This window comes from Schistocerca cancellata, chromosome 3, assembly GCF_023864275.1.
Source record: "Schistocerca cancellata isolate TAMUIC-IGC-003103 chromosome 3, iqSchCanc2.1, whole genome shotgun sequence".
In the NCBI taxonomy this organism is placed as follows: domain Eukaryota; kingdom Metazoa; phylum Arthropoda; class Insecta; order Orthoptera; family Acrididae; genus Schistocerca; species Schistocerca cancellata.
The window spans coordinates 436266495-436280028 of NC_064628.1; the positions used below are offsets into that span (position 1 = coordinate 436266495).

The 13534-nt window shown below is 39.5% G+C and overlaps 1 protein-coding gene across 1 annotated transcript in view; it reads left to right on the top strand.

The window, feature by feature from the left end:
- The window catches only part of LOC126175178 (uncharacterized), a 55322-nt gene that overhangs the window by 25230 nt on the left and 16558 nt on the right, over positions 1 to 13534 (top strand). Inside the window, exon 2 of the mRNA XM_049921769.1 lies at positions 6289 to 6388. Coding sequence (XP_049777726.1) covers positions 6289 to 6388 — 100 coding nt within the window. The remainder of the gene's footprint in view (positions 1 to 6288; positions 6389 to 13534) is intronic.

The window sequence follows — 13534 nt, forward strand, 5'->3', positions numbered from 1 at the left end:
GTAAATGACATACCTAAATCAATGATCTTTTATACATAATCACAGCTGTGGTGTAAGTGGAGCGACCCCAAGGGAAGAACCATCACTGTCTTCCTCGGAACTGGTACTGGTGCTGACAGAAAGTACCATCTCTTCAATCTGTTCTTCCAGAAATCCTTCACAAATTCATTCTCCTCAACTACCTTCTTTGTACGGCTGACAACTCGAAACCAATCTTGAGGCATAACACTTGCAATGGCTTCTTTTGTCAGTGTTTCAACCTCACTGAGCATAAACGTCTTGCTGTTTTTTGCCACCCTACCTTTCACCTGCATCCATATGTTCTCAATAGGATTTAAATGTATGTTATATGGAGGAAACCTGATTACATTATGCCGTTTATCGATAGCCAGTTCGTCGACCTGATAGCATGGAGTTTTTGGCTTGTAAAATGCTACAAGTTCCATTAACTCTGCCTTATTCATGCCGAGTTCAACTTTATCTGATGGAACATTTCTTTTCACCCAGAGCAAAATATCTGCTTTCCTACACTGCATTGTTGGAGCTTTATGTACCACAATGGAGTGATATGGCATGTAGCCCATTACTATTGTCATATTTGTAGGAATATTCTGCAGCAGAACATCAGAAAACCACTCCATGAAAACTTTGGCATTCTTTTCCTCATGATAGTCACCTTGCTTGCTGGAATGGAACAGCAACAAACAGTTTGGAATGAAAGTACGAGCAGCGTGAGTGTGGAGGACGATTATCCTGCCACCCTTGCCTATCAGTGCTTTCGTTGTTCCTTGTGCTGTGCGATCTATTGACCACTTTGTCAATGTCTGACACATATTAACCCACATCTTGTCCAACAACACAATGTCTTCAAATGAAACATTCCTCACTGCATACAGATATCTGCCTCTCCAAGCCACAATATCACTTCTCTCAATTATAAATGTCCAAGACAAAAAGTTTTCGTGGTGGAAGCTGAGCTCGTGTAAACAGTTTTGAAGTGATGACATACTCCCATTGAACAGCTCTGCTTCTTTGAGGCTGGAAAGAAATTTGCTTAAGATAGGATATTCCTTGCACTGATAATAAGCTTACACATGCTTCCAAATTGCATCCATCTTCATTACCTGTCTCTTGTAACATCTTTCTTTGCCAGGAGTTTCTAATAAAGAATGATCTGGTGTCACTTCTTCAAGTATTCCTTTATTTCCTTGTCCTTGCCTATTCTCAACACCATTGACTGATGAACATTAAGTGCAGCAGCTGTTCTTCCACCACTCTTGCAACATCTAAAATCGGACTGCTATTATTGCACTCGAGTTCAAAATAACTTCGCACAGAGCACACAAATTCGTGAACTCTGCCTCAAACTGGAATTCTTTTTCTACTGCTCTTTATCTTCGCAGGCAGTGAATGTGTTCATGGACAACCAGTGAATGTGTTCATGGACAACCTCTTTTACTGTGAATCTCATGTTCAGACATGCTGCACTGTTATTATCAATGCAACGTCAGCATAAAAACATTCTTTCACAACACCTGAGCACTGCAGAACACAAGGACAAAAAATACCACTTCACAAAGAGATCTAAAAACGCAGAAGCAACTGAAGCATGATACCACACTGTACTGTTTATCCCCAGCATGGCAACAGGTGCACTTTACCAACCAAACTGCTGGCAGCAGGGTACGGAAACCCGGCTTGCCATTGGTGTTACCAGGGCAATGGCATCACGTACCCTCCGGTGGGCCAAACATCAAAAGTCATAACTAATTTTAAACCCACTATAACTTTATCCTAGCCCACAACTACTTCTCATTTGAATGGAAGGTATATAAACAAATCTGTGGCACAGCCATGGGCACCTGTATGGCACCCTACTGTGCCAACCCTTCTATGTGCCATCTAGAGGAGACCTTCCTGGCCTCACAAAACACCAAACCCCTGGTCTGGTTCAGGTTCACTGATGATATATTCATGATCTGGAGTCATGGCCAAGACACCTTATCTTTGTTCCTTCACAGCCTCAACATCATCTTTCCCATTTGCTTCACCTGGTCCTCCTAAACCCAGTGTGCCACCTTCCTAGATGTTGACCTCCTCCTCTCTGGTGGCTCCATCCACACTTCGGTCCTCATTAAACCCACCAACCACCAACAGTACCTGCATTTTGACAGCTGTCATTCCTTTCACACCAAAAAATCCCTCCCATACAGCTGGCCACCTGGAAACAGTGTATCTGCAGTGACAAAGACTACCTTGCTCAGTATGCTGAGGGTCTCACCAAGGCCTTCACAGACCTAGTCCGCAAACAGATCTCCTGTGCCATTTCCCCTCACACCATTAATCTTCCCACCACCCCCAAGAACCAGCCACAAAGGGGTATCACCCCAGACTGGAACAACTTAGCCACACCCTTTGCCAGGGCTTCGATTACCTATCATCGTGCCCTGGAATCGGGGACATCCTACCCAAAATACTTCCCACTCCTACTAAAGTGGTGTTCCATCACCCATCCAACCTCCACAACATCCTAGTCCATCCTTGTGCCACTCCCAGTCCCAACCCCTTGCCACAAGGAACATACCCTTGTGGAAGATCTAGGTGCAAAGTCTGCCCAATCCACACGCCCAGCTCTTTTTATTCCAGTCCTGTCACAGGTTTATCCTACCCCATCAGGTGCTGGGCCACCTGTGAAAGCAGCCATGTTATTTCCCAGCACTGCTGAAATCATTGCACAGCTTTTTACACTATTACAACTAAAAACCAGGTGTCCACCAGAATGAAAGGCCACCACCAAACTGTGGACACGAGCAAAGTAGACCATTCTGTGGCACAACATGAAGCTGAACATCACACACTTAATTTCAGTGGCTGCTTCACTACGTGAGCCATCTGGATCCTTCCCTCCACCACATGCTTTTCTGAACTGTGCAGATGGGCATTATCCTTACAACAAATTCTCTGCTCCCATGACTATCCCAGCCACAACCTTCAGTAACATACTGTCCTCACACCCTCCACCCAATAGTTCCCACCTCCTCTATCCCCATTCTCATCTCCCATCCTGTATATTTGCAGCCATCTGCCAACACATCCACCTGTCTATTCCCACTCCTCTCTCTCTCTCTCTCTCTCTCTCTCTCTCTCTCTCTCTCTCCCTCCCCCTCCCCCCTCCCCCCCCCCACCACCACAAGCTCCTGATACTGCACCTGTTGTTGACATTCTAGTCTCTGCACAATCCATGAGACAGCATTTGTCTCCCTCCTCAAGCGTACACCATCCCTTCCCCTTTCCCACCCCTCCAGATTGCTGTTTGCATCCCACATCTACCTGGAGCTTCCATTGCTTGGTTAAACAATGTACAGTATGGGTCTAGCGTACTTCCTTGAAGAGGTATTACATAGAAAAAGTGATACAGAAATGAAATAAAAGAGAGAACTGACAACTGCTACTAAACAGAATATATGGAGTACATAAGCAATCACAATAAAATAAATAAATACAGGATAATGGAGAAACAGATACCGTGGAAAAGAAAAAGTGGGAGGATTGAGTGAAGATTAGAAGAACAGAAGTATTGAGCCATGTTCATTCATTTAACATTAAATGAGGACTGTGGGCCAAATGTTTGTTGATTTCCAAGGCTTCCACCAGGTTGAGTTTTTGGCCTTTGTTTACATTACTATCTGCTTATCAGTCTGCAGCACAATTTACTGCAAAAGAATGTACAAGGGCAGTTCAATAAGTAATGCAACACATTTTTTTTCTCGGCCAATTTTGGTTGAAAAAACCGAAAATTTCTTGTGGAATATTTTCAAACATTCCCGCTTCGTCTCGTATAGTTTCATTGACTTCCGACAGGTGGCAGCAGTGTACGGAGCTGTTAAAATGGTGTCTGTAACGGATGTGCGTTGCAAACGACGGGCAGTGATTGAGTTTCTTTTGGCGGAAAACCAGGGCATCTCAGATATTCATAGGCGCTTGCAGAATGTCTACGGTGATCTGGCAGTGGACAAAAGCACGGTGAGTCATTGGGCAAAGCGTGTGTCATCATTGCCGCAAGGTCAAGCAAGACTGTCTGATCTCCCGCGTGCGGGCCGGCCGTGCACAGCTGTGACTCCTGCAATGGCGGAGCGTGCGAACACATTCGTTCGAGATGATCGACGTATCACCATCAAACAACTCAGTGCTCAACTTGACATCTCTGTTGGTAGTGCTGTCACAATTGTTCACCAGTTGGGATATTCAAAGGTTTGTTCCCGCTAGGTCCCTCGTTGTCTAACCAAACACCATAAAGAGCAAAGGAGAACCATCTGTGCGGAATTGCTTGCTCGTCATGTGGCTGAGGGTGACAATTTCTTGTCAAAGATTGTTACAGGCGATGAAACATGTTTGGCCCAATGAAGGACACAATCCATGGGAGGCACTACGCGGATGATGAAAAAGTTATTGATGCAGTACGACGATGGCTCCGACATCGACCAGTGGAATGGTACCGTGCAGGCATACATGCCCTCATTTCAAGGTGGCGTAAGGCCATAGCATTGAATGGAGATTACATTGAAAAATAGTGTTGTGTAGCTAAGAGATTGGGGAATAACCGGGTGTATTTCAATGCTGAATAAAACAACCCCTGTTTCAGAAAAAAAATGTGTTGCATTACTTATTGAACTGCCCTCGTACTAACTTGAAGTGTTTCAGGTTGACTTGGGTTGCTTGGTGGTTTGTTATACTTCACCTCAAGCACCAAATATTTAAATAAGTTGCCGCCTGAACACTTCTTTTATATGTGCCCTGAATCTGTGTGCCTTTTTCCTCCACCTTGGCTCAGACTTCGCCTCCTTACAGGCTGCAGATGAAGCTGCTGAAAATTAACTTCTAATTCTCATTCACTCCACCATTTAAATAAGAGGTGATATTCAATTCACCTTATTATATTATCTTCAAAATCACAACTCAGTAAATGACACATGGGGACAGCTGCCTCTCTGTACCACATACATAACAGATCTGATATTGAACTCAATAATTAACCATTACAATACATATATTGTGTTTGACATTTCACATTCTTAGATTTCATGGAGCTCTTTCTTTCACACCACCCACTCCACGGAACTCCATCTCCACCTCAGCAGGTAGGGTCGTCTGACTGCTACCCACTTCCATACAGTCACTAGATCATTAGCTCTAGTATCAGTACCTACAATTTAAAACACCTCCCAACAGTGGGGTGCTCACCACTTATCACCTACTCTCTGTCACAAACTTCTTTTCTCTGACATATGTATTTAAGGACAAGATACATCTCATTCAAGGAATGAGGGTGGGCCTCAAGTTTAATCATTGGATCTAAGTACGCCTCTCTCCATATTTTTTGGCTATTGTTTCCTGATAAAATCTGCACTCATCACACTCAGTCCACATACAGCACAAATTTTGCAATGAAATGCTTACAGCTTTCAGATTTTCATCATATCAGAGAATGGATTTTACATTTAGCAATATTTTTAATTACAGTTCTCACACTGAACAACTACTGTAAGTGAATAAAGAGAAATGGTGCTTTCTCCCAGTGCTGCTCTAATCACAATAATGTACTATATGAATCAGTGCAATGACTGTTCCATTTCCCCTAGTTCTTCTCATGCTACATGAAAATCCAAGTTACTTTCTGGTTAGGGCTCTTATGAAATATGGAGGATAAGAAGTCAAAAACATGACCTGACAACCTGATTTTCATTTTTGTGGTTTTCTCAGACCACTTCATAGGACTGCCATGATGGTTTCACCAAGGCCATGGCTAACCAAATCCTTTTTAACTGAGCTAATGCTGAGTGTGGTACAACTTTAAACTTGATGTGACATGAGACTCCAGTCTGCTTTCCCCCTTTTTTAAGTAAAGAAATTCTCTCACATGAAACCATTCTCCAGGGATGAGATATTGAAATCACCATTTCCATGCATAGTGTAGATGATTACTTTGTCTAATAAATGTAGAAAATTAGTGCACTATGAAAATACAATATGTGAATAACTTTTTAAAATTATTGTAGGAATATTTCAGCTGCTATGATAGAGTTTCAAATATTTTCTGTTTGGGAAGAGACAAAAGGAAAAGCTAATAAATAAAAGCAATTGTAATTTAATCTTGGGTAAGTGATCTGGTCTTCTGAAATACTATTAATACTGCCAGATTTGATTTGCTGAAATGAAATACCATATCTAACAGAAAGATGCATAAATGTTGCTTGAAATAAAAGTGATTGAACTCTGTATTGCTTTCAGAAAAAATGCCCAATGATGCATTTGGTTAAATGCACTATGCTTCTTATCTTGCTGGCATATGCAGCTTGTGAACATCATGCTGAAAACCTGGAGCGCGAATGTAAGTGAGATACTCACTTTTAAAATTATTTCTGTATGCTAATAGGTAACAAAATGCAGTGAATGTATATTCGATAAAATATTTATATAATGTTATTCTTACTTGAGTTACATTTATATAACAACCATTAGATCTTACTGACTGACTTGGCAGTTCTCACTTAATTTATATTCATAATCAGTAGGTGAGTCAAGTAGTATTCTCTGAAGACTGAAGTATGCGGCAGTAACAACAATATCACAAGCAGAGATAAGCAACTGACCTCTAATTACAGACTGATCTCACTCTTCCCTGTTTTCTCAAAAATTATTGAGAAACATAATAGTGAACCCCTTTTTCTTCTTTTTAGAATAAGTTTTGAACAACAGCTTGGTTTGCCTCCCATAGGGCTTCTTTATTGAAAATGCAACATATAATTTCAAAAAATCAATTCTAGTAGAACTGAACAACAAAAATTTTGCTGTTGGCATTTTCTGTGATCTTGCTGAGGTCCTTGACTGTGTAGAACGTAACAGTCTGCTAGGAAAACTAAAATGGTATGGCATTCCTCAAACATGGATGGAGTCTTATTATAACAGCAGAAAACAGAAGATCACACTAGCAATGATACAACAGTAATAAGACGCAATTCAGAAATGGAAAACATTAAGCATGGTTAAAACAAGGTCCAGCACTAGGTCTGTTCTATTATTGATCTGTATAAATGATTTTCTGGGGACACTGGTAGACACCTCAAAACTATAATGTTTGCTGATGTCACAAGGATATTGATAAAAGGTCCGAACACATCAGTACCAGCAGGGCCAGGAGAATAATGGAACAGGCTTACAACTGGTTCACAGCCCACAGCCTAAATCTTAATTTCGTAAAAACTTGTATTACACAATTCCAAACAAATAAAACTGACTTACAGGTAGGGGAAGGTTAGAGAAAGGTACATAAACAAATCTGTGGCACAGCAATGACACCTTCCTAGGCCAACCTGTTTATGGGCCATCTAGAGGAAACCTTCCTAGTCTCCCAAAACCCCAAACCCCTTGTCTGGTTCTGGTTCATTGATGATATCTTCATGATCTGGACATAGGGCCAAACACCCAATCATCAACATATTCTCCTCAATTCACTTCCCGAACCAAGGTGCCACCCTCCTGGACATTGCTCCATCCACATCTCTGTCCATAATAAGCCCACTAACCACCAACAGCAACTATATTTCGACAGCTGTTAACCCTATCACACCAAAAACTTGCTCCCACACAGTCTGGCCACTCATGGACAGCATATCTGCAGTGACAAAAAATTCCCTTGCCCAGTATGTTGAAGGTCTCACAGAGGCCTTCACAGGCAGACATTACCCCCAAAAACCTGGTCTACAAACAGATTTCTTGTGCCATATCTTCGTGCACCCTTCATCCTCCCACCACACGCAAGAAGCAGCTACAAAGGAGCACCCCCCTCATCACTCAGTGTCACCCTGAACTGGAGCAACTGAACTACATCCTTTGTTAGAGCTTTGATTTTTTGTCATCATGCTCAGAAATGAGGAACATACACATGATACTTCCCACCACTCCTAAAGTGGTGTTCTGTTGATCACCCAACCTACACTACATCCTAGTGTATGCCTATGCCACTCCACCTCCCAACTCCTTGTCAGAGGGGTCATATTTCTGTGGAAGACCAAGCTGGAAAACCTGCCTGAGTCACCCACCCAGCACATTCTACTCCATTCTTCCATTGTCTGCCATGCCTCACTGGCTCCAGTGCGCATGTGTCACAAGCCTCTACACCTGCCATTACCCCTTCTGCATTCATATCCTGCACATCTGCTATCTCCATCTGAGGTGCCAGCCTCTTCAAGAACCTAAGGATTCTTGTCCTTAGATGCCAATACATATACTTCATAATGGTATTTGTGATTAATACCAAGAATGAATTTAGGATGAATTCAGCAATTCACAACCACAATACTAGAAATAGAAACAGTTTCCCTCTGTAGGGTTCAGAATGGATTTTTATATTCTAGGGCAAAATTCTATAACAGATTACCAACAGATACCAGAAAATCTCCACATATTTAAATACAAAGCAGAGTAATACCTCATTTGTCATCCACACAATATATCTGAATGCTTGGAGACTGGAATGTAATATTTGTATCAGTTATATCCCAAGTTTTCTGGTCTGTAGACAGCTAATAATGGTCTTATAAAGCTAAAATGCTTTGTTCCTGGATTTTCTATTGTTTGTTCAAAGTATTACATGATAACAGCAGCTAAATGTACAGGAGGAACAGTGGTGCCTTCCCCTCCTGAAAGTAGCCTTTTTCATTTTTGCTTAACATATAAAGTAATTGCCACAATTATCAATGAGAGTAGATAAATGTTTACAGAAGTAGCCAGCAGTAGTTGATTATGCCTGTTAATTTTTAACTTGATTTGTCCCATATCCGAGAAGGCTCTCCTCCTAGTCTCTTTTGCAGTAACAGTCTAGTAGCCTCTTATTTTTGCAACAATATATGAATAGTATCATTGAATCCGTGTGTTGTTTGTCATCTTTTATTACTCTACTTGGAACATACTTCTCCAAGTTGTAGCTTCTAATGCCTTTCAGCTTTAACTGCAACTGCTCTGCACTTGCCAAATCTGAACTAAATTTTCTCAGTTCATCCCTCACATAAGTTGAGAGTGACACATTAACAGTTCAATCAAACACAAATCTTAATCCATCTCTCACTGGTGGCACTATCAAAAAGACTGGTTCTGTTTGTAACTAGAACTGTCCTTGCCACTGGTAATGTATGTATAATTTTCTCAGTCAATACTGAACAGGGTAAAATCACCACCTACTGTTACCATATATTCAGGCTGTTGAGTTTAGGCTACCTTTGAATGACTATGTGACCAATGTTTCTTAATCTGGTGACTGATAAAAAAATCCAATGATTAATTTTAAAGGGTAGTTTGAAAAGTTCACAGAACCTCCAAGTTTCAGCACTAGCATAATAACTGGTCATCCTTTATGATTAAACATGTCAGTGGTCTGTGTACAGATCTGTGGTGCAGATGTGTCTCTATTGTTGTTCCCATATAGCAATTTGTGAAAATGGAAAAGAAAAATAATAAATAAATAAAAAATCAAGATTTGAACAGTGATTAAGTACTTTGTGCCTATTTTAAGAATACTCTGCTCCTTCATATCCAACTGATGGAAAGTAGGCAAATGAATTTAAATTTAGTCAGGACAGCTTAGATGACAGTCAACACAGTGGTTGGCCAATATGTATGACTATCCCAGAAATTATTGCAGAGGAGCATAAAATGGTCATGGAGGATCACTGACTGAAAGCATGAGAAATTGCTGAAGCTGTAGGGATGTCACCTGAATGGGTATATTAAAATTTTGGGTGGTGGGATTAGATATGGGAAAATTATTTGCAGATGGGTGTTGCAACTCTCAACATACAGTCAGAAACACATCAGAGTAGTATTTGACCAATTTTCAGAGCAACCAACAAGATTTTTTCACCAGTTTGTGACCACAAATGGAACTTGAGTCTACTACTATACCCCAAAGACAATACAACAGTTAAAGCAGTGGAAAATATTGATTCACCACCACCAAAGAAAACAAAGGCAGTATGGTCTGCTGGAAAGGTCATTGCATCTGTTTTCTGGGATACAAAAGAGATTCTGCTGACAGATTATCTAGCCACTGGTCAAACAGTTATCAGACAATACTACACTAATATAAAAAAAGTTCCACTGAGGTAAGTCGTTTCTTTCTATTCCATTCTCAGAACTTTTCAAACTACCCTCATAAGTCTACCAACACAAGCTACTCTTATTCATAATAGTTTTTAGTTGGAATCATTTTGGACCTTCCTAGAAGTAATGTTTCCTCTTGTCACTATAAACACTTATCTTCCTGGAGAGTCTGATCTATCTATCCAATATACTCCCATGTGTTGTCGAAAATTTCCTTACTCTTTACTTCGGATTCCAACCAACTCTCAGTTCAGTTGCTAGTGAGTTGTAAGGACAAGTCCTTTCTATGAGAGACAATAGTTCTAAGACTTTACTGAGAGTACTATGGCAGTTAACAACTAATATTTTGAGATTCTCACTCTCTGGATTTACTATGTGGTATATTGAAATATTGGTTTACCTTATACTGGTTTTTCTTTTACATCTCTTGGAATTTAGTCCAATCCTTTTTAACCCATATGCATTGCACACGTACTCTACTATCTGAGTGGCCAGTTCTAGTGTGTAGCACACACCTGACCTATCCTGGGCACTTCATAAGTCTCAACTGTGCAGCGTAGGCCAAGGACTCTACATCCAATCTTGTCACAGAACCAGAGAAGCCTCTGGTTTAGACTCACACAGACTTCAAATCATTGTGTAGAGTCCAGAATGGAGATTCCTATTATGACAGAGAAGTCCTTGAATAACTACCTTAAAATGATGCTTTACAAATGAAAATCCAGGGGTATTGCCCCAGTTTAATTCTCGCACTACTGGAAAGATGAGTAACATAAATATTATTGTTTGTGGAGTTGAGAAACAGCTGAAATTGAATGAATCTCCACAGTCAGACGGAATTCTTAGTACATTCTATTGTGAATTTGCAGAGGAGTTAGTTACTCTTTTACCTGCAACCTACAATATATCCTTCAAACAAAAAACTGTGCTCTGTCACTGAAGAAAAGCACATCACACCTGTCAAGAAAAGTATCAGAAATAATCCAAAAAACTACCATCCAATCTTGTTGACATCCATTTGTTGTTGAATCTTAGAACATATTCTGAACACAAACATAATGAGGTCTCTTGGACAGAATGACCTCCTCCATGACAACCAGCATAGGTTTCAAAAACACACTTTTCTTACATGACATCCCAAATGGCATGGCTCGAGGCAGCAAAGTAGATGCAGTATTTCATAATTTCCGAAAACCATATGTTTCAGTACCACATTTACACTCATTATCAAAAGTATGGTCCTATTGGGAATCAAGTTAAATTTATGACTGGCTTTAAGATTTTTTGGTAGAGAGGATGCAGTATGTTCTCTTCAATAGGAAGTCATCTACAGATGCAGAAATAACTTTGGATGTGCCCAGTGGAAATGTGTCGGGACCCTTTGCTCATGTTGTCTATCAATGACCTCACAGACAATATTAAAAGCAACCTCATACTTTTTGCAGATGATGCAGTTATCTATAATGAAGCACTACCTAAAAATAAGCTGTGCAAATATTCAGTCAGGTCTTTATGAGATTTAAAAGTGGTCCAAACACTGGCATCCTGCTTTAAATGTTCAGAAATGTAAAACTATACACCTCACAAAACATAAAAAGTAACACCCTATTACTACAGTATCAACATGTCACAGTTGGAATTAGTCAACTCATATAAATACCTGGATGTAACGCATTGTAGGGATATGAAATGGAACAATTACATATGCTCAGTTGTAAGTAAAACAGGTGGGGACAGACTCTGGTTATTGGTAAAATACTATTTATTTATTTATTTATTCTTTGCCCATGGACTCCAGTTGAAAATCCAGCTGAGAGTATTGGGTGTGTCATACAATAGCCTATTAACCTCAAACTTGATTTCATTATATATAAATGAAAAAATAATTAAACAGAAATAGTCCATAATCATACAAAGGTTTTACATGTTTCACATTATATGTACACACAAATCCAAACAACAATGATATATTTCAACACCATCTTAGTATTCACTCAAACTGTATATACATTTCTCTGTGAGATATAGTTTCAAATTATTTTTAAAACATTTTAAATCTGTTTCTTTTTTAATGATTTTGGGGAGTTTATTAAAAAACCTTTTGCCTGATTCTTCTGGGGCAGTCATAGACAGTTTTAGATTTCTGTTTATCGTGTAGTAATTTTCATTTCCTCTTGTACCGTGTTTGTATACATCTTTATTTAGGAGGTGTTTATCACTTGACCTTACCACCATTATGCTTTGGTATATGTACAGTGAATATACTGTCATAATATTATAGTGAACAAAAGCTTGCCTACAGGTCTGTCTTGGTGGTATTTTTGCAATGCATCTCACTGCCCTTTTCTGAATTGTGAATATTCTTTTTAGGTAGCCAGCTTGTGCATTTCCCCATATATGAACTGAATAAGACAAATATGGGAAGACAAGTCCATAATACATTGATCTGAGGACTTTATCATCCACAGTCTTAGCTGTTTTATGCATGATGAAGATCTGTTTGTTTATCTTTTTACACAGTGCATCTATGTGCTCCCCCCATGCCAAATGTTTGTCTATTATAGTTCCTAGAAAATTTGTGCTGGTTACTTCTTTAATAGTCTTTCCATTTATATTATAATTTTCACTATGCTTGGTCTGAAATACTACATTCATTGATTTAGACTGATTCATAAACAGGTTGTTTTGTGTTAAATATTTATTTGCATTTTCAATAGACAGGAGTGCTTCCTTCTCAAGCTCCTCCTTTGTGTCAGCTGTGCAAATGATTGTTGTGTCATCAGCATACATTATAAGTTTCTGATTTATATAGCTAGGGAAGTCATTTACGTAGAGTATAAATAGTATTGGCCCAAGCACAGACCCTTGCAGCACACCGTGTTTTAACTGTTTGTAATTCTGATCTGTAGTTTGTTATATTTCCCCCACTAGTATGTCTGATTTCTGTGCATTGTTTCCTATTTGTAATGTATGATTTAAGTATGTCATAGCATTTTCCTCTAATTCCATACTGATATAATTTCATCATTAATTTTGAGTGGTTCACACAATCAAATGCCTTAGATAGGTCCATAAAAATCCCACAAGTCTTTTGTTGCCTGTCAAGTAAATTAAGAATGTGGTCAATTATATCTGTTGATGCTGTTTTTGTTGACTTCCCTTCTCTGAAACCATGCTGTGATGAATGCAGTATACTGTACTTTGTTATAAAACTTACAATTCTATTCTTTATTATCATTTCATAGATTTTAGCAATGTTGAGATCAATGATATTGGCCTGTAATTTCCTAATTCATCCCTGTTTTCTTTCTTAAATATTGGCTTCACTTTACTTACTTTCAGTGAATCTCGAAATATACCTTCTTCTATCACAGCATTC